Here is a 20,770-nt window from a genome sequence, read left to right as displayed (position 1 = left end):
GTACACCGCCAAGCTAGTACTTATACACATTGTACTTATGAGTAAGTACTTGTAGCACCAACATGTATTTTTACATGTCCTTACAAGTAAGTACTTGTACAGTACTCCGTAGTCAGGGGGCACCTCAGGTGGGGCTAGTTCGCGAGTGGGGTAACTTCTACTTAAGTACTCCGTACATGTACTTACAACTACAGTGCACATAATAAGTACAAGTATTTACTTACTGTTAATATTCCGTAAAACTGCTAGCAGTACTTGCTCCGTAGAGAGAGAGGACTTTACTCCGTAGTTATGCATGTATTACATGTACAACTATTGTGAGTAAGTGATAATATTGCATTCATGCTGCACAGAGTACGTACAGTAAGTAGATTTAGCACAGATAACAGTGCCAGTAGCATTACTTTTCGGAGTACGGAGTAATATCCGTGGATTGGATTGCTATCCAAGACGGACCACTTGGCAAACACGCGAAATACATGTAGTATACTGGCATCATGACCCTGCTACAGAACCCAACCCAAGACCACGCAGGCTGCAAGTGTGAGCTCCCTCGAGTCAATTCTGGCCATGGTCGATGACTGTGACAGGTTTTTATTCACTTCGCAGACATCGAAATGAAGACGATTCAGCCTTCTGGGATCCACCAGTCCCCTGTAGGAATCTGCGGGATGTAGGTTACTACGTCCGCGTTGTGCCCGTGGCAGCACTGTTGGGATGAGAACTTGTTTTCAGGTCGGTTGGACACCCTTGGACTGGTTTCTACGGCTGTCTAAGTGATCACGGTTCGCAGCGTGAAATTAACACCCGTGTAGATAGTAAACCCGCCTCCTATCATCCTATGCCAATATTCCTCATGCGCATCGAGCAGCTTTCGCACAACCCTGGGCACTCAAAGGAAATTCGTTTCTCAGCCTTTTCCTCCGGGATTTAGCCGTAGACCAGTTTGAAAATGTCGTTGAAAACAAAGTACTGGCCGCTGGCGGGGTCAAGAGCCAGCTGGAAAGCTTGCGTGTAGTTCATCGGGCGCTCCTCCTCGTCGACCTGCAGGTTGCCATGTTAGATTTTCTCAGCAGCGTGACCAGAAGCAAGGTGTTCCTACCAGAAGCTGGCCAGTGACTAGGATGACGATGCCTCCCTGAACCATACCAGGCTGGGCATCAAGGGTGGAGACCTGGTGCTTGACCTTTCCGAACGGAAGAGACTGCACAGCATGTGTCAGCAAGACAGTTGGTGGTTTGGTACAGGATACATTACATACTGCAAGCTTGTCAACGATGGCAGTGGCACCGAGGACCGAAGCGGACTCGAAGGTGAGCATGGATTGCTCACGCTGCAAATGGTCAGCGGGCAGGCGCGCTTCCGATGCAGGTGCAGAGGAAACGAACGTAGAGGCCAGAGAGTGATTTGCGGTCGCTATCGAAGCTGTTGTAGTAGAACTGGATGAACTGCTCTGTTCGAGGTGTCCCATGTCAGCGGTTCGGCCCCGACGCCGGGGAGAGAGTGTGATGGCAGCACATACTGGCGACTTCCTCGAAGCCTACATCATTGTTTGGTCAGCCTCTCCACGAGTCTCGAATGGACGGGTGCGTGACGAATGCTGTCTTACTTTCGGCCATTTTGACGATTTTGTATGGAATCTGTGAACAGAAAATGCAAGAAGATAGGCGCAAAGTGCAGGGGGGGGGTTGAGGAGCCGGATTTGATCAGGTTGTCGCGAGGTGTGCCCAAGAGATGCGAAAGCACGAAACGGAACAACAGAGGGACGAATGGTGGGGTTGGCAGGTAATAATACAGTGCAGATTTGCGCTGAGTTGAATTGCCCCTCATCCGAAAGCACCTACAATAAGTACTTATAAATACTTGTAATAATACACGTACGGAGTACAGAGTACTAGCATGCAGCATGGGTCACACACTCTACTATGGGGGATATGCACTTGTCGGTGGCACTCCACCACTCCGCGCATTTATTACGGAAAAAAAAAACACACGCTTCCTTTCCTCCTTCTTCCATCCTCACGATACATGCGTGCAAGTACGCGTACAGGTACGGGCATGCGCCTTTTTTCATCAAGTGATGTTTCGTGTTTACTTTGACTTGCAATCGAGTCTCACAGTTGCGTTCAGTCAACCTGTGCTGGTATGTGTCTTTTTGTCTATCTCTCTCGTCCCAGTATTCCCCCACGCCATGACCCAGTTCATTTCATGATGACAAAATCTTCCATTAAGAACGGCCAACTGAATCCCCATGTTGAATGTTCAAATATCAAGCTCAACAGTCTGACTTCATTCCCCTTCCTTCAAACCTGCTCGAAACCGCTTGGGAAATGGCCAATTGACTGACACGTTGGTTAAGCACTAGGGAATCATGACACTGATCGAATCGAGCCTGGCCTCGGCCATGTGATGAATCGACCCAGCGGGCATATCTAGTGATGTCTAGCTAGATTTCTCTTTTCAAATGAGCCGGCAACTCCTCGTGTTGTTGCGTTGATCTAGATAATCGCAAGATCCATGGTTCGATTGCCACTGGTGATGTACCAAAGGCATTGTCCACCGTGGCTACCGCAGTCGTATTGAGATGATGAATATTAGTGTATATATATTACCGTTTGAATCTTGCAATCTCGCCAGTTTCACCCTTGACGTAACCTTCATTGCTCCTGCTCTCCCTCCAACTCCCGACGCGGCCATATGCGACATGCCACGGCCATTGCCTCTGTTCGCTTTCTTTGCATTGACGAACCTTCTGTGACCACCTTTCCACGGCACGCTCGATGCTGCAGATCCGGGGAATGGAACCGGTTCAGCGTTCGTTCCAGTGTGCCCTGAACAACCTTGCGGGACTGTGCAGGTAGAATCCAAGACCGATAGCTGACGCACGATTGAATACGGGGGAACGTTGTGAAGGGGCAGAGATTTTGCAGAGCCTCGTCGCGTTACTTGCTGCCGACATGGTACACAAGCTAGAATCTGGCAGCATCGACCTTGAGGCACTGAACCATTTTCATCCCGTCTTCGGGTCCAACAGATCCCATAACCTGGGCGGCTCACGCATGCATCGGTAGTTTTCCCCTTCCTGGACGGTCCAATCGCCGTTGCAGGACGTGTTACCGTGGCTTCCTTTGCAAACCAGTAAAGTTCTTCGTGTTCTGGGCTTTGTCTCTTATGTATACCCAGAAAGCTTATCCAAGGGAACGAAACTTGCAGCTGCGGTTCGGTCGGGGACACCACCGAACGCGTGGGTTACTCCAGCAGTCGGGGCGGGCAATCTAGATCTAGTACAGAGCCAGGTCCAAGGTAAAGTAGAGTGTCATCTATTCCCTCAGGTGCTTCCACTCCTTTCCTCAAGCTTTCCAACTTGAGTGATATGAATGCTGCTGGTGAGCCGTGCCCTAATGCGAAAGCCAAGTTTCTTCATGCATCATCCGAACAATACCGCTTCCTCGTGACAAGAGTCCTGACAGCAGCTCCATCCAGATTCATCGCTGCCAAGCGGATACCATGCCGCCGGCTCTGTCCAAACACCCGCCATTTGCGAGAGAAAAAATGCTTAGCTAACAGGGAACTGATCGCACTGCGCCAACCTCTGCCGGCAACCGACAGAGAGCGCAGTCCGGTATGTGTCTTTGTGGAGCGCAGACAAAGCAAATGGAAGTCTCGCCTACAACTCTTCCTCTTCCGACTTCTTCGGTATCGGTCCGGAATCGGCGGGAGGGAGGGGGGCCTTCGTGACTGCATCGTCCAGTGCAGCAGTGAGGCTCTGAATCGCCGAGTGTTTCTCCAAGGCGCTAGACAGGTCAACGCTAGGCCGTGCCTTCTTCAGAGGGCTTCCGACGATGGATTCGGGCGGAATGTCTGTGGTGCCGCCGAGGCCCTTGTCGGCAGCCGCAGCAGGATCAAACAGGCTGGCCGGCAAGGTCGGGGCATCTTCCGCAGGCGCCGCCTCGGTTGTTCTTGAGGTCGACTGGACGTCGAGCTCGGTCGAATGGGCACGTTTGAGCTGCATATGTTCATCGCCATCAGTGCCATGTCAGAAATCAGACGGGAAGCATCTCCATACCCGAATGCGATTGACACCATCTGCCAGCTCTCCGCCGAAACTGGCGTCCTCTGGCGCTTGCTTCCCGTTGTCCTCGTTGTCGTCCATGTCCTCGACCTTGTCGACAGCCTCCTTGTCATCCTCGTCATCCTCGTCGCTGTCGTCGGCGATGATGCCGTTGCTCTTCTTGCGAGACTTTCGTCGTCGCACGGCGTCGGAGTCTTGGTCTCGGAAGGCGGTGAAGCCGACGGTGCCGCCCGCTTTCAAAGGACCAATGTGGGAAAAATCCAGCTGTGCCGAGCGGCGCTTGACGGATCCTGGCGTGGCCTGTGGCGTCTTGGGGGCAGACTGCATGACGCCAATCTTTTGCAGCTGTTCTGGAGGGAGAGGTCAGCCGAGCGCGCGCGGATCAGACGACTGGCAACGACAGCGACGGGTCAACTTACTGTCGCCCCGATAGAAGAAGGTGAAGACGGCGTACGGCTTGTCGGGCCCGTCGATGCCCGTCACCGTCTGAGTACTGATAGTCTTCGGATCGAGCGTCTTGGGCTTCGCAAAGCTCGTAGTATGCTCCACGTCGGCATTGACACCGTTGTCCTTGGTGCCGGCGGACTCCTCGTCGCCGTCGTGGGCGTCAAACTGCGGAGAGTACTCTCCCTTCTTGATCTCGCCCGATGCCAGGACGCGAAACATGGCAACCTTGATCTGGCCCGTGGCCTCGGGCGGTTCATCGTCGTCGTCGGACCAGGAGTCGGAGTCGATGACGGCTTCGATCGGGGACGCATCGTCGGCTCCGTACCGCAGCGTGTCCCTGCGGCCGGCCGCGCGCTTTTCCGCCTCGGTGCCGCCGGCGTTGCCGTCGAGCGTCATGTTCTGTCGACGTTGGCGCCTCTCAAACTTCTGCCGCCGCCTCTCGAGTTTCTCGGCCGCATCGTGACCCTTGAGGTCGAGGCCGTTCAGCCAACATTCGAGACCGACCTCTCGGAAGAGGAACTCGCGCTCGGCCAAGCCGCCACCCTCGGAATCGGGCACCTGAACCCATCGGCTGTTGACCCACGTCTCCTCGCCGGGCCGAAGCAGCGTGGCGACCTCTTCCTTGCCGCGGCCGTCGAAGTAGATGTAGGCCGCGATCGTCTCGTTCTCCGAATTCGTCATGGGTATGTACGGGTTGACGATGCCGGAGAGCCTTCCCCGCTCATTGCTGGAGCCGGGGTGCAGGCTGCCGACAAACTGCGGCTTCGGGTACGGATTGCTGTCCGTCGGCTTGGGCGCCGAGTAGGGGATCGGAAGGCCGGGCGTCAGCAGCGTTATGGATATGGCAAACTTGGCCGGCTCGGGCTTTTTCGAATCGCCATTCAGGCTCGGCTGGGGCACGGGAATGTAGTTGCTGATGCGGGAGAGCCTCGATTGCCTCTGGATGCCGTACTCTGGTAGCGGGGCACCGTTCGCATGGATGCTGACCGCAATGCCCTTGAAGCAGGGCATTGTGGCGGGTGTTGGGCGCCTGGAGAGGCAGTGGCGGCGCCTGTGGCCAGCGTGTGCCGTCGATGGGTGGAAGAAGGCGGGTCGATGGCCGTTGGAAACAATGTCGTGATGGGACGCTGAGGTGCGGTAGGAGTTGTAGGAGGTGGCGGGGAAGTGCAAACAAGCACGACGCAGGATGAATCGTCGGGAGACCTCTCGTCGTGCTCCGTTCGCACCCAGCTATGAGCTACCAAAAAAATCCAGAGAAGAAAATGAGGGTTCGATATGAACAAGAAAGCGTGCGTTTGCAACTTTGCCGCCTGAGCTGTACTCTACTTGGATGCGGCCGGGACAATGGCGGAGGATCGTTGAAGGGGCGAAGGAGAAAAAGGTGGCACGCAGGCAGCCAACAGGTTATCGCAGTGTTACAGTGCGGGCAAATTAAGCAGCAGACCCAGCAGGTCCCGCATCGACGGCTTGGAGAAACAGCAGCTAGGTCGACGGGAAGAACCTTAGGGTGGCTTGGCGTCGCGGATCAACCCAATGATCCGTCCGAACTGCTGGGACAGGCTGTCGAGATTCATGCTTCGTTCGCTTCGCTTCGTTCGCCCTCCTCCGCGACGACGTCGTTCATCGTCGTTTGGTCGGTAAAAAAGGAAGGAAAAAAAGAAAAGAAAAATGGAGCAAGAAAGAAAGGAAGTAGGGGCGAAAAGGACGGACTACTCTCGCGAAGGTGTTCACGGCTCCGTGTTCCCCATGCGAACCTCTTCGCCAGACCGCAGTCGAATCGCCAGATCCCGTCCGAGACACCCAAAAATGAGCCCGATGTCGCGCACATGACGCATAGTGGCGGCGCCAAACGGACGATCTGGAAGATTGCAAACCGATTGCCCTAGCCATGGATGAATCTCCCCCCTCCGCACATCGTACCGACCCCTCGATGGCCACGGCAGGATTCTCGAACGGCAGCGTTTGCCACGGGCCGGTTGCTGCGGGTGGTTTACCATGGCTGCGCCCATGTAGCCGATGGTGTACATGCCGATCCATCATCCGGCTGGCAACTCACAAGCATGGCAAGTCGTCCAGTCATCGGCCGCATTGATGCGTGGACCTGCAGGGGATGGTTTCGTAGGAGAATGGGTATCTATCAACAGCAATCTATGTACATGACAAGCGCTCCGTCCGCACGCTTCCCTCCCTTTACGGGTTTCCTCGCGATCTCCTGCGCACGCTTCCGCTGCCCCCCTCGCTGTAGCTTGTACCTAGGCCACTGTCATACGCGCGCCTTTCACCGACATCGTCCTTCTCGTCAAGCTCCTCCTCGTCATCCGCTTCGGCACCTGCGAGGGGAATGTCCGAGAGGCGGCGCTCGAGTCCGTCGTCGCCCTCCCCCTTGACCTTCGGTTCGTGCTTCAGCGGCGGCTGCTTTCCATATGTGGGAAAGGTGTACGGACGATCCGAACTCTCGCCAGCTCCGCTCCCGTCTTCGTCGCCTTCTTCGCGATACAGACGTTGCTTCCCCGTCTCGATGGATCCCGTCAGGCCGCCCCAGGCCGCCCAGGCGAACGTCATGAAGAGCACCTCGCAGACCCAGAAAAGAAGTGTAAAGGCCATGTACACGGGCAAGCGGTAATGGAACATCAGCCACCGAAGGCCCCGCAGCCGCGCCGCCATGGTCAGCGATGCGCTGTAGATTTGAATGTCCTGCCCAGCCTCGACCTCGACGTAAGCGGACAAGGGAAGGGTCGAGCTCGCCGGGAAGGTCACTCTTTCGGCCAATGCGACTGTCATCTTGCACGACTGCGAGCTCGGGAAGAAGAGGTGATAGAGGAGGAAGAGGAGTTTGCGGGCCGTGGATATGAAGGGGTCCACGTAAGGCAGCAGCGCGAGCCGGCGGGAAGTCAACATGACGTTGTGGGAAGTCAGTTTTTCGCGCGAGTTGGCGAAGACGCGAGCGTCCTCTTCGAGCTTTTGGTTCGCCTCGGTGCCGAGAAGGTAGAGCGAGACCATGAAGTTCCCGCGTTCGAGGTTCGCGACAGAACGTGGCATCGACATGCTGACGGATATCTCGTATTCCTGCTGCGTCTTAATCATCGGCGGTTTCGTCAAGGACGCCACGCCATATGGATTCGGACCCAAGCTGAAGAATACGTTGGTCAATCTTGACGCTCAATCGGTCGAGGTCGCGGTGAGGTCAGGGAGGTCCACGTACCCATATTGAAGATGCACCGGCGTCGTGACAAACTGGTGAGGAACAAAGTTCTGGAAGAACAGACCAGTGGCAACCGACGCGAGGAAGAGGAGGGTGGCGGCACCCGAGCCGAAGAGGGCGGTGTTGACCACGGCTCGTTGCACTGGCTTGGACGTCACGACACGAACCGCCTCCTCGATGGTGTCCTGCGATGGTCAGTCAGGGTGAGCTGCCGCTTCAGCCACTTCCCTATTCCTATGCACTCACCATGGTGAGACCGGTGGCATGCGGTTGCAGGTGCGCTCGCTGGATGTACACGAATAGGCCAAACCATGCACCCGGTGTGGTTGTTTGCAGTCTGCCTGGACGAGGGGCGACGTCAACTCATAGCCATGCGGCAGAGCTGCCCGTGGAAGGAGGTGCTGTAATCAATAATAATAGTACTTATACTCGTGGGTACTGCACTGCACGGTACAAATAAGTAGGTGTACGGAGTACTCTGGGTTAGTACATGTGTGCTGTACAGTGTACTTGTAGTTGTAAGTGCTTATGTACTGTATGTAATGTATGTGTACAGTTAGTACATGTACTTCAGAGTAAGTGCAGTACACATTCTCGGCTGTCCCGGGTACACCTAAGTACAGTAGGTACAGTACTTCAGGATGCCCAAGAACATCACTTGTACACTTACTCCTCTCCTCGTATATTAATCTGTACTTACACAAAGTACGCTTTACAGTACGGAGTCCTTTCTTCTGGTCATACCGCACTGCACAGTTACTATGTGTACGGAGCACTTGTGTATACTGTAGTTACTAGGTACCGTTTGCAATGTATTGTACTGTACGGAGTAGTAATTACATGCACATACACTTGGTTCTGTACTTCCTTAAGTATACAAGTACATGTAGTCACCCTTCGGAGCACTGTAATATTTGCTGTACTCAAACTTGAACCGACCACTCTACAGTAGTACAAGTATGCGCCTACAAGCGAGGAGTACTTATACCTGCTAGGTACTAGTAATAGTCAATGAACTTACTGGTGCGAGTGCAGGTAGGTTCCCTGATGTACTTACTGTACATGTAAGTACAGTACTTGTTCATGGCCCCTTGAGGTAATATTAATACCGCGTTGTTTTGGCCTCACATCCCCAGTATCCACACTCGCCCGTTTCTAAACTCTAGGGTAGGCCCTGTGGTAGGTTATGATGACTTGCCTGAATCATTGATTGCATGATCATGGTACTTGTACAGCTAATTGTGGCATCTCCATCAAATCAAAATTGTATCATTCCAGAAAATACCGGGTCGTATTACCCTGCCTGTTCCGCAACATGTATGTATTGTAAGTAGAGGTGATACAAGTCGTTCAGAAACCTGCACTGATTGATGCCGTCACCGCTCTCAATGGACAAACCACTAATCGGCTGACTGTTCTCCATCATGCTGCAAACCTCACAAACCCAACCTCTACCCCATTGTCTGTGGTGGGTGTGCACCCAAAGGTCTCGGATGGCACAATGAATGCAATTTATTCATCAAAAATATTCCACTAACAAAGTAAAGAGCCGCTTTCCCAACGCGATATAACACTCAATCTCGCTTCCGTCACGCGTCCTCATCTTGCAGACATGTCTACCCTCCACGACGGGATGGATGGAATCTATGTCATGAAGTCGACGGTTCAGCCATTAGCACGGCTGAAGATAGTTGCTTGGGACCAGCCCAGAACCACCGTTTCCGCCATGGACCTCAGCCTCCCACCAGCCATCATCCTGGTGACGGAACACAGCGAGGTAATCCCCTTTGTTGAAGCCCAGTTCTTCCGGGATAGCTGCCTGATACACGTACAAGGCCCGTGCTGCGAGGAGTCAGTACATGTCGTCGTTTGCACATCCAGGCACGGACAAACATACCAAAGTGCATAATCGGCCGACCATCTCGCGAGTATTGTCTCGACGGGTCAGCAACGCTCTTGCTTCGTGGCCGAGATGCGCCTCCGTCGTACAAACCCATGGCGCGAGAGTCGGATCGAGCAGATCCTCGGCTTCTCTGCGATCCGTACGGGTCGTCATGCGCCAACTGTACCGCCATGTCACCTCCGCCGTAGCTGCTCTGCGGTCGGCTGTAATCCCGGTGGGTCGAAGGGGACATGCCTCTACCGGATCCGCTGGGGGAGGGCGCTCCGTAGTTGCCGTGTTCCGTTGCGCGCTTCTGGGACATGCTGGCGTGGGACGTGTTTCCGTGCTGACCGCCGTAGGGGTTGGGGGACGCCGATCTGTCCGACCTGTACCCTCCGCGCATCTCGTTGTTCATGTACGACGGCTGAGGCGACGCGCTTCGAGCCGCGGCAGGCGACGCTGTTCTCGGCATGTCGTTTCCACGAGTGCCCGGTCGCGAACCAGCGGACGCACCGTGACTTCCCGCATCCCCCCTATGGCCGTTTCCGAAGACGGCGCGCGTCTGCTCCGTCACCTTCTTCGTCGCCTGCTTCATCGCCTTCGACGTCACGGCTGGCGGTGGTACCCCAAGCCTCGACATCGACGCAGGATGTTGGTACGAGGGAGGGGGGGTTCCGCGATTGACTCTCGCGACGTCGTGGCTCCCAGGAACGGGAACGGATCGAGGCGTCCGACTTTCTGCACCCGGCGCTGGTGTCGCGATGCCATGGTAATGGTCCGCCGACATTCGGACCGAAGATTGCTTGCCCAAATTCACCTCCTTGAGTTCCGCGAGGGCAACGGCGATCGGATCGCTCGCATCCACTTCCGGAGCCGGCGCTCGACCGGGCCTTCTGTGCGTATCGGCGACTGGGAGCACATTCTGGCCAACGCCCAGCGCCAGGCTTGCGTTGGCGTCGATGGGTTCGGGGCTCGTCGTGCGCTGCTGCATGGCCATCGCAATGTTAGCGTCCACTCCACCGTCCCTTGCAGAAGCGAGATGAGACCTGACGTACCCCATGGCCGTTATTTTGCGCCGTGGCAGCCCGCCATGTGCCCCGGCTAGTCTGGGCCGGCGCCTGAACTTCCTTCGTGCTCTTCCGTCGGAATGGGCTGTGGCCCTGGAAGAAGCCGCTCTTCTTTTTCATCACTCTCTTATCGGGAGTCGTCACTTGCCCGTAGTCCTGCTTCGCAGGGGATGCCTTCCCGCTGGGAGCATCCTGGCTGGAAAAGGACGTTGGGTTGGAGTACTCGCTGTACGACTCCTGGCTTGACGGCCTGTTAGACGCCAGCTGGGAGCCTCGGTCAGACGGGACTTCCGTCCGGCACAGCATTGTCATCCCATCCATCGGGTACGGGTCGTGAGGAACAGCCGCCAACGGCCCGTGCTGATTAGCATCGTATTGCACCTGCGATGCTGGTGGCTGCGCAGGGTGCTGTGCTTCGCCCACCGTCATTCTCCGCGGCGGCGGCTGAGCCTTCTGAGGCGTCACTGTCGCTTCACGGCTCGCCGATGGCCCGACATCTTTGTGGGCCAGGTTCTTGGCCAGCGTTGAGCTTGGATCATGGTGCGACTCATACATGGATGGTTGTGGAGAGGACGATCGGAAGGCCGGGTTGATGCTGCGAGGGAACTGAGCGACGGAATAGCTCTCGTCCTCTGACACCTCCGACTGACTGTCGGTGACGTCTCCGCGACAGAAGTTGATGTACTTGGGCGGGTCGGGAATTTCCTGGCCGGTGCCCCGTTCGGTAATGAATCCGGCAATGTCCTTTTCGACCTCCATTTTCTCCAAAGACAGCCGAATCTTCTCGCAGGAGGCATCGTCGCTGACGCATACCGTCGACGAGACGTTGGCAAATGTCCAGAGGCTGTTCTTCGTAAAATCCAGTCGCTCCTCCTCGAGATCCTGGAATTTGTCCGCGGCGGCCTTCCATTCTCTGTTCCATCGTGCCGTCGTGTCTTCCAGCGCCTTGACGGCATTTTCGTATTCCGTGTTAGCCGTGACGAGTGTGATCTGCGTCTTCTCCAACTTGGCTTTGTTTCGACGCTCCTCTTGGCCCATCACCATGTGTCCCTGGGCGAGGTAGCCTTTAATCTTCAAACACTCTTGCTCGTACTTGTCTCGTGTCTAGCGCGGAGGGAGGCATCCGTAAGCATCTGCCGCATGTCGATGAAAGCCGTGTCCGTGCCTGCTGCTTACCTTGTTCACTTGCTGCGTCTGCTGAACCTTCGTCTTCAGCAGCTTCTCGACCGAGTTTTGCACAATCTTTCGTCGTTCCTTCATACCACCTGCAAATGCTGCCAGCGGCTCCTCGAGCTCCGTCTTCATCTGTGCGGCGATGCTCTGGTGCTGCTTGGCCATGGATTCCATCTCGCCTCGGACGGTATCTAACGAAGTCCGGAGCGTTCCCATTTCCTGGGAACCCAGCGACTTCCGGCACAGGTTGAGGAGCTTCCGCGCGTATTCATCTTCGATCGATGCACGAGCTGATAGATTCGTCGTTGAGTACACCTCGCTGGGAGACGACGGATGAGGAGCGGAAGGGAGGAGAACGTGCAGCCTTACCAGTGTAGAAGGACTTTAATTCATCGCAAGTCTGCTTCGCACCATGCATTCGCCCAAGCAGAGGGCCGACGCCAGCGTCGTCCTTGCCCCAGAAGTTATTTGCGACTGTGCTACGGGTCAGCAAAGGCCGAGTCCACAGGTAGGTCAAGTTCGATGGAGATCCCCACAGGAGAGTGCGACCGCCGGAGCCTCTGCCGCTGCCGCAGGCATCTTGGCGGGTGAGAGAGATCTGATCTAAAAATCGTCGAGTTTCACGGATGAAGGACCTGAAGCAATCCGTTTGCGTTGTTTTCGCTGTTTCGAGCCTAGCAAAGGCAAATCGTTAATTCTGCGCGTAACAATCCGAATGGCCACGATCACGGTCAGCAGTTCGGTTTATGAAGGGTGGCTCAGCTGCTCTCCATTCGGCGGGTCTCGCGTTCAGCTGCCCTTGTTTAGTCCATTCTGATGTTGGCAGGGAAACAAAGTCGGGCGGCTATCACGTGACTCGGACCATGTCGGCGGACCCACTGGCCCTTACTTGTAAGGGCTGCACGGAACCTTCCGCTTAGTGTGGTCTTTTCTGTGCAGCGCTTCACTCTGTCCTCCACCTCAACCATACGACTCCAGCAACTATTCATGCTCATTCTACAAGTCTCAGGCACCCATTCCATCACGCGCAGGCCTTGGGCGGATCAAATAATCATCAACGAGCAGTCGCAACTGCCCTTAGAAAGCTCGCGGAATCCGCTACGTCCGACCCCATCTCCATCAAACAGCCCGACAGGTTTAGGCTTGTCTTGTACTACTGCACCCACTCCATCCATCGTCTCATAATTCTTGCTCCCGACCAACTCTTCGCGAAAGGAAGCCATCGTCTTACGTACCTGGCTCCGAACCGTCGTCGCCGCTCCACGCAGCTCTCCCTCCTAGCTGATCATCCTACTGGCGTCCGACGAAACCGAGACAGGAGCATCTGTCCCCTATGTAGGAACTTCTCGCCGCTCCCTTCATCATCCTCATCCGTCCGCCAACCCCTCCCCCAGCTTGAGCACGTCTGCCTGTCACAACTGCACAGGCAGGCGCTCCAGATCCATATCTCGTCACCCCTCAATACACCTCCATGGTGCCTCCACCAAGAGCAGGATCGTTTTCACCAAATCCTGCTCAGACCCTTCAGACAGTGAGCCATTCACCGCACCCGTCGCACGCCGGTGTCCTCAGTGCTGGTGCCAGTCCCAGCACGAGTAGTCCGACTGGGGGCAACTCCTTGACCAAAATTGTTGTCGCCCAAGTCTACCTCCTCCTGAGCACGATCAAGGAGGACAAGGATCGCGCGAGGTGGGAATTGCAGGTTGATCAACTCCGAAAGGTCGGTCCGCTCTCCGTCCCCGAACCACCCCCTCGACCCTCTTTGCTGACATTTTTACCGATGCCAGCTCATCGATGATCACGGTATGGAAGTGTTCTCCAAATATTTCACCCGGTTGGTCGCCGGCAATGCCCCACAGATCTTTCCCGGCCTCAACCGGCCCGTTGCGAATCCTGGCAACTACCACATCCTAGTGGGGGAGATGCGAAAAATTTCCCATGATGTGGAAGAGGCGAGCAAGATTGCCGAGTCCATCGAGAGTGGTACGGAAGACATCTTCCGCGACTTCGACCTATCGACCTTCATGGAGCATTTCAAGCTCGATGCGTTGGAGAAGACCCTCCTGGCTCTGGCATTCAAGACTGGCTCTCGTCCGGACTTGAAAACCAAGGGTAAGTGATTCGCCATCGCATCGCCTGCTTTACCATGCGCGCCATAGGGACTAACCTATTTTACTCGTATCCTAGCCGACGCGATTCTCTCGACAAACTTTGCAACCTTCATGGACATTATTTCCCGGCCCGATCTCGAAGCCCATGCCGACCTTTCCCCTGCCTTTGTTGCCTTGATTGTTGAACGGTTCTTGCAGTACCACCCGCCGAGCTTCAACGCATCGTCAAGGCGAGATCTGCACACTTACGTCACCAAACGATACACCGCAATGGATCAGGCGCCGCCCTCGGAAGTGCTCGCCGCCCTCGACATTGGGAGGGTATTAGCCGACAGGCCGGTGAACGCGTTAGCCCGATATATTCAAAAGACGGGAACCGATTTCACTCGGGATGTAGACACCTGCCAGTCGTATCTGCAGAATCGCCCGAGCAGCATGGCTGTCGGCCCCGACAATGTCTCGTCAGCCCTCACATTCACGACCATCTCACAGACACCCCACCATGAGCCGGCCGTGCTTGTGGCTGCCTTGCAACGCGTACTACCAAAGTCGTTTGATTGGACGGAGGTGGTACTATTCTTCGACCAGCCTACCGCTAGAATCTCTTCCTCTCAGTTCCTCCGGCTCTACAAAGCGTTGCTGCCGATTGCCCAGGATTCGAAATACAATTTTGACATTCAGAGGCTCTGGGGCGGCGCATGGACCGAGCCAGAGGCCCAGCTATCCTTTGTCAGCGCCTACGCATCATTGACACCGGATCAGCTGGATGCGACGACGATTCCAGGCTTGCAAGCAAGCATCGACATCAAAGTTTATGCCAATTCTTCCTCGAACGTCCAGGAGCGAGCTGCAATTGCCGTCAAGCACCCACTGGTGTCCGTCGCCGCACTGTCTGCCATTTTCAACGTCGCCCTGAATTCTGTTCATGCTTCGCAGAGCGTCGAGGCCAAGCGGCTGTTCCAGGAGGTTGTGGTTCCGAATTTGGACATCTTCTTGGTATCTGCATTCGATGTTCCGCGGCAATCTTGGGCAACCATGGCGGTCGACACGTTGAACTCGCTCTTCGAAAACTTCCTGTACAAGCGATCGCCAGAATACGACTTCGTCCTCGACAGCTTGTGGAAGAAGGACAGGGACTGGGTCATCCAGCGTCTGATTGATGCCCATGCCGTAAAGCCCGTCGATCTACCGCTGATCTTCGATCACGCCATCAAGCACGGCTGGCTCGATGATCTGGTATACCTCCCCAATGGGTTTGGCATCGACCTGGCTGCATTTGCCCATGCCGAGAGACACCTTGACCTCGGCAACTGGGCGCGGTTCAATGCGGACAGGAGCGTCGAGATGTCTCGTACTCTTCTCCAGTTCCTGATGATCAAAGCAAACCTCGAAATCCAGTTCCAACGTCCTCCGGAAGGACAACCGCTCATCAAGACCAGCACCAGCCTGCAAGTCAGAACCGTCTCCGCCTTGCTGCAGATACTGGAAGACTTTCTGCCCAAGGCCCCGGTCCAGGACCTCATCCTCGTCCAGCGCCACTGCATTACGGCGTACCCTCGCCTGATCAACTACGGCGAGGGCTACGACGATATTATCGATGCCAACGGCAGAGAAGGCAATGCCTTGCCAACAGCCGCCAACAGTAAAATGGAAGAGCACTACAAGCAGATGTATGGAGATGAGATCCAGGTTCGCACCATCGTCGAAATTTTGGACCGGTACAAACACTCCCGGGAATCGCTGGACCAGGATGCCTTCGCCTGCATGATCCATGGGCTGTTTGACGAGTACAATCACTATGTCGACTATCCGCTGGAGGCTCTCGCAACCACGGCTGTTCTTTTTGGCGGTATAATATCCCACAAACTGATATCAGACCTGCCGTTGAAAATCGGCCTCGGCATGATATTGGAGGCGGTGCGGGATCACATGCCTGATGACCCAATGTACAAGTTTGGTCTTCAGGCCCTGATGCAACTGCTCGTTCGTTTCCGGGAATGGCCTGGCTTCTGCAAACAGCTACTGCAGATCCCTGGCCTGCAAGGCACTGAGGCATTCAAGAAAGCAGAAGAAATCGTTCGGGATCACGAGGAGGACGTCGTACGCTCGCGGAACGGGGCGGGCACCCCGCACGGCCTTAGCTTTGCTGGCGACACTTTCACAAACGGCAACGCGGACGAAGGGGCCGCAACGGAGCGACAGGCACCTCCTTTCAAGTCGATCGGGATCGACCCAATTCCCGCCGGAATCGAGTTCGAAGAACCCGGCGAGGAGGAGCGGGACAAGATCCAGTTTGTGCTCAACAACATCACGGAAGGAACGCTGCAGTCGATGCGCAACGAGCTGCGCGACATGCTGGTACGCAACCATCACCAGTGGTTCGCTAGCCACCTGGTCGAGGAGCGTGCCAAGATGCAACCCAACTACCACCACGTCTACTTGGAGCTTGTGCGCATGTTCGAAGACCAGCTTCTCTGGAGCGAGGTTCTCCGCGAAACGTACATCAGCGTAGCGCGGATGCTCAACTCGGAGGTGACGATGAAGAACTCGACCGACAGAGCCCACCTTAAGAACCTCGGAGGCTGGCTTGGCCTCTTAACGCTTGCGCGCGATCGGCCCATCAAGCACAAGAATATTGCTTTCAAGAAGCTGCTCATGGAGGCCCACGACACCAAGCGGCTCATCGTCGTCATTCCCTTTGTCTGCAAAGTCCTGCTCCAGGGCGCCTCGTCGTCCGTCTTCAGACCGCCCAACCCGTGGCTCATGGACATCATCCATCTCCTCATCGAACTGTATCACCACGCTGAGCTGAAACTGAATCTCAAGTTCGAGATCGAGGTTCTTTGCAAAGGGCTGAACCTAGATCATAAGAGCATCGAGCCCTCGGGCGAAATCCTCAACCGTCCGGCCGCGGAGGAGGCGGCGGAGGTGCTCCCGCAAGACCCAATGGATGCGTTCGAAAGCCTGCCCCTGAATGGCATCGGCTCTGTCCTCGGAGTATCGCCCCAAGCTGTTGCGCCGACCATCCCCGACGTCAGCGCGATGATCAACATACCGCCTACGAATGAGATGGTCGTCAGCACCACGCGCCTTCACGAAATTGTGCGAAGCGCCCTCACCCGGGCGCTTCAGGACATCATTCAGCCGGTGGTGGACAGGTCGGTGACCATTGCCGCCATCTCGACTGTGCAGATGATCCGCAAAGATTTTGTTTCGGAGCCCGACGAGAACCGCATGCGAACGTCGGCCATGAACATGGTGAAGGCCACGGCCGGGAGCTTGGCCCTGGTTACTTCCAAGGAGCCCCTTCGGGCAAACATGACAAATTACATGCGGAATCTCGCCAACGATTTACCCTCGGGGCTTCCCGAAGGCACGATAATCATGTGCGTCAACTCCAATCTCGACCTCGCTTGCAGCATCATCGAGAAGCAGGCGGAGGAGAGGGCTATGCCCGAAATCGAGGAGCTTTTGGAAGAGGACATTGCTCTTCGAAGGCGACATCGCATCCAGCAACCCAACGAGCCCTTCTACGCCAGCGCCGTGAACCGCTGGGCCATGACCATCCCCAACCCTTACAAGCTATCACCGAACGCCAACGGCCTCAACCCCGAGCAGATGGCCATCTACGAGGACTTTGCGAGACAGCCTCGGAGCATGGCCGCGGCGGTGGCCTCGCACGCGCCGTCCACGTCTGACGCGACTCGGTCGCTCGCGAACGAGGTCCTTCAAGAGCCGTACAATACCGTCCCGAACCTCCCGACGCCAGCCGACACACCTTCGATTCAGCACATGGGATCCCAGATGCCGTACGCGCCAGTCCACGGCGCCGCAGCAAGCTCGCTCGTCAGCCGAGCCGCCCCGACGGCGAATACCTTCCAGATGGATGTCCACAGTCTTGCCGAGCGCGTCAACAAGCTTCTCCAGGAGCTGTTGCGCGTTGCCGGCGAGGCTCGGGAGGATCACTTTGTTGGCCTTCCGCGGCCGCACCCCGTGCTGGACGTGGTGGATGCTCTGGTCCAGCTCATCATCAAGACGTCGCAGAACTCGGAGGACTTTGCCATCTTCGCCGCCGAGCAGATCAGCACGCTCATCTTCCAGCAAGTCGAGGACAACCTGGCGTTGGAAAGCCTCGTTCACGTGCTGGAAACTCTGCGAAAGATCTCCGGACAGGGGTTGAACAATCGAGTGCGAGCCCTCTTCAGCAAGCAGCCGGCTGCGAACTATCTGAGCCTGCCGCTTCTGGCCGCCCTAATCCGAACAGACCTGCTCGACTGGAGAGCCATCGATTTGGCCATGTCCAAGGCGCTCGAGAACCGGAAGGAAGGCTCGCTCGAATTCCTCGAGCACATGCTCGACCTTGCTCTGCTCAACAACCGGCCGCTGACCATGTACGCGGACTTTGTCCGAACCCTGGATCAATCCTGGGAGTGGATTTCGAGCGACCCGACCAACGCAACCGGGCAGAGGTTGAAGGAAAAGCTGCTGGGTGCCGGCATGCCCCAGCCATCGTGGAACAACGACGGCGGCAACAAGGCAGCCTTCCGACAGGAGCAGCTGGAGTATGCGTTCGAGGAGTGGGTGCATTTGTGCAACAACCCGTACGCCTCGAAGACGACGACGGCGGTGTTCATGCAGCAGCTTGAAGCTCGCAACCTCGTTCGCGGACGCGACGACTTTTTCCTATTCCTGCGAACGGCGCTCGACTTGGCGGTGGACCGGTTCGATCACAGCGTGCACTCGGGCGCCATCGGCGACGTCTTCGTCACGGTGGACGCCGTGTTCAAGTTGATCCGGACGTACGTGACGACGAGAAACGACGGTGCGACGTCGCCGACGTGCTTGCTCGATTCGATCGTGATCCTGATCAAGCTGGTTCTCACCCACCACCACGTCAAGAGAGGGGAGCATTTCAACCAGAGGGCATTCTACCGTCTCTTCTCCTTCCTCCTGCACGACATGCGCAGCTTCTCGGACGACGTGGCGGAGGACGAGCGACAGATGGTCCTGAACTTTGCCACGCGGTTCGAGGGACTCGGCCCTCTTCACTTCCCCGGCTTCCTCTTCGGATGGCTGTCGCTGCTCCAGCACCGAGCGTTCATGCCGGCGCTGCTGCAGCTGCCGGACAACGCAGGGTGGGAACCGTACGCCAACTTGATGGTGCAGCTGCTCGACTGCCTAGGCGAGCAGGTGAAGTCGTTCACCTCGCAGCCCGTGGCGAAGGAGCTGTACCGCGCGACGCTGAAGCTCCTCGTCGTTCTCCAGCACGACTTTCCGGACTTCCTCGCGGCGAACCACGTCAGGCTGTGCGCGAGCGTGCCGGCGCACTGCACGCAGCTGCTCAACGTCATCCTGTCGGCGACGCCGCAGCAGCAGAACTTCGGCAAGCTGCCGGACCCGATGCAGCCTGGCCTCAAGGTGGATCGGGTCGAGGGGACCAAGACGCACCCCCGACTCGTCGAGGAGGCGACGGCGACGTTGCGCGACTGCGGGCTCCTCGCGCTCCTCGACCAGGTCCTGCAGGACGGGCCGGCCGAAGACAACGTGGCGCAGATTGCGCATACCATGACGCACAGCAAGGCCAGCGAGACGACGTACGGCCACGTGCCGGTGGCGGCCAACGGGCGGGTCATCGCCGCCGTGGTGACGTACATTGGCCGGCACGCCTCGGAACGCATGGCGCAGGCGGCGAGCGCGGCGACGGTGACGGGCAGCGAAAGCGACGTCTCGACGCTCTCGCTGCTCCTGCACGAGCTCCCGCCCGAGGCCAGGTACTGCCTGGTGTGGTGCATGGTCAACCAGCTGCGGTTCCCGAACGGCTACTCGGAGTTTTTCAGCCAAGTGATCCTCTACGTGTTCGGGAAAGACCTCAACGACGCCGAGGAGTCGGAAATCCGGCAGGAGATTACGCGCGTTCTGCTCGAGCGGCTGGTTGGGTACTGGCCTCAGCCGTGGGGCCTCATGCTCACGGCTCTCGAACTCGTCAAGAACGAGAAGTACATGTTCTTCGAACTTCCGTTCATCAAGTCGACGCCAGAGGTGAGCGCGGGCCTCCCCCGGCCTCCCCTTTGCCGGCGCCATGGGCTAACAGGTCGGCAGGTGGCGGAGAGATTTGCTGCGATTCTCCAACGCGTGTAAGGCTGGTTCGATGGCATGCACATGCATACGACGACGGCGAGTTGATGACGGGAACGACGGGCCGGTTGGGAGTCGACGACGGCGCCCGCAAACAGCCAGCGTCGGTGCGTTTTCGTCATGGGGGGAAAAGCGAAGCATTCGGGCGGGCGGGCGGGCGCGCAATATCTGTATTCCGTGTACGAAATAGCGATTGCCTTTGTTCAACATGCGGGATGATATTTGCTCAGGCGATCGGTGGGCGGCCGACGCGGTGGTCATGGCGTACCGGAACCCTTGGCCACACGCAGATGGACGCTCGCGTGACGGCAACGGCGGTGCCGGTGAGAAGGACTTTATTTTCGATACCGCACATGCTTACCAACGAAGGAGCTGTAACAGAAGATTTAATTTTGCTTCACCTGCCCGCGTCGACGTTGGTGCTGTTCGCCCTCAGCCGTAGCCGCACCGCCGTTCTGGGCCGCCCGCGTGCCTGGTGGCAGGAGGTGGGACGGCAGGCGAGCATGACGACGACCTCTCGTGCAAGCTGGAGCTCATACAGGGGAAGCTACTCGCCAGGCTGCTCGGCCTCGGTGCATTCGCATGCACGAGAGCGCCGCACAGCAGGCGCAAGTACGCAAGACGGAGCGAGGGCCGCTCGACGAGGTCGAAGGGCACGCCGTTGACGATGCTAAGCACCGC

At 56.8% G+C, this 20,770-nt stretch overlaps 5 protein-coding genes across 5 annotated transcripts; 1 reads left to right on the top strand and 4 right to left on the bottom strand.

Moving 5' to 3' along the window:
- Positions 1-930: 930 nt before the first annotated feature.
- Positions 931-1,619, bottom strand: DCS_07117 (nuclear transport factor 2; the record flags this gene model as incomplete). Its single annotated transcript, XM_040804403.1, has 6 exons — positions 931-1,044; positions 1,103-1,204; positions 1,262-1,333; positions 1,389-1,453; positions 1,523-1,540; positions 1,610-1,619. 6 exons carry the CDS (start codon positions 1,617-1,619, stop codon positions 931-933), a joined length of 381 nt encoding a protein of 126 aa, XP_040654507.1.
- Positions 1,620-3,667: 2,048 nt separating this feature from the next.
- DCS_07116 (Beta-lactamase-type transpeptidase fold domain containing protein) lies at positions 3,668-5,530 on the bottom strand (the record flags this gene model as incomplete). Its single annotated transcript, XM_040804402.1, has 3 exons — positions 3,668-4,006; positions 4,067-4,422; positions 4,492-5,530. The coding sequence occupies 3 exons, from the start codon at positions 5,528-5,530 to the stop codon at positions 3,668-3,670; spliced, it is 1,734 nt and encodes a 577-aa protein (XP_040654506.1).
- A 1,179-nt stretch (positions 5,531-6,709) lies between these two features.
- On the bottom strand, positions 6,710-7,970 carry DCS_07115 (tubulin-tyrosine ligase; the record flags this gene model as incomplete). Its single annotated transcript, XM_040804401.1, has 3 exons — positions 6,710-7,649; positions 7,722-7,906; positions 7,968-7,970. 3 exons carry the CDS (start codon positions 7,968-7,970, stop codon positions 6,710-6,712), a joined length of 1,128 nt encoding a protein of 375 aa, XP_040654505.1.
- A 1,423-nt stretch (positions 7,971-9,393) lies between these two features.
- Positions 9,394-12,422, bottom strand: DCS_07114 (cell division control protein; the record flags this gene model as incomplete). Its single annotated transcript, XM_040804400.1, has 6 exons — positions 9,394-9,563; positions 9,619-10,588; positions 10,659-11,774; positions 11,847-12,133; positions 12,213-12,317; positions 12,380-12,422. The coding sequence occupies 6 exons, from the start codon at positions 12,420-12,422 to the stop codon at positions 9,394-9,396; spliced, it is 2,691 nt and encodes an 896-aa protein (XP_040654504.1).
- An 892-nt stretch (positions 12,423-13,314) lies between these two features.
- DCS_07113 (CCR4-Not complex component, Not1) lies at positions 13,315-20,092 on the top strand (the record flags this gene model as incomplete). The annotated part of the gene is made up of 4 exons (XM_040804399.1): positions 13,315-13,563; positions 13,631-13,955; positions 14,031-19,993; positions 20,054-20,092. 4 exons carry the CDS (start codon positions 13,315-13,317, stop codon positions 20,090-20,092), a joined length of 6,576 nt encoding a protein of 2,191 aa, XP_040654503.1.
- Between the last annotated feature and the right edge of the window lie 678 nt (positions 20,093-20,770).

This window comes from Drechmeria coniospora, chromosome 03 (genome assembly GCF_001625195.1).
Source record: "Drechmeria coniospora strain ARSEF 6962 chromosome 03, whole genome shotgun sequence".
Taxonomy (NCBI): domain Eukaryota; kingdom Fungi; phylum Ascomycota; class Sordariomycetes; order Hypocreales; family Ophiocordycipitaceae; genus Drechmeria; species Drechmeria coniospora.
Note: the sequence above shows the minus strand (reverse complement) of the source record. Positions and strands in the feature narration are given on the sequence as shown.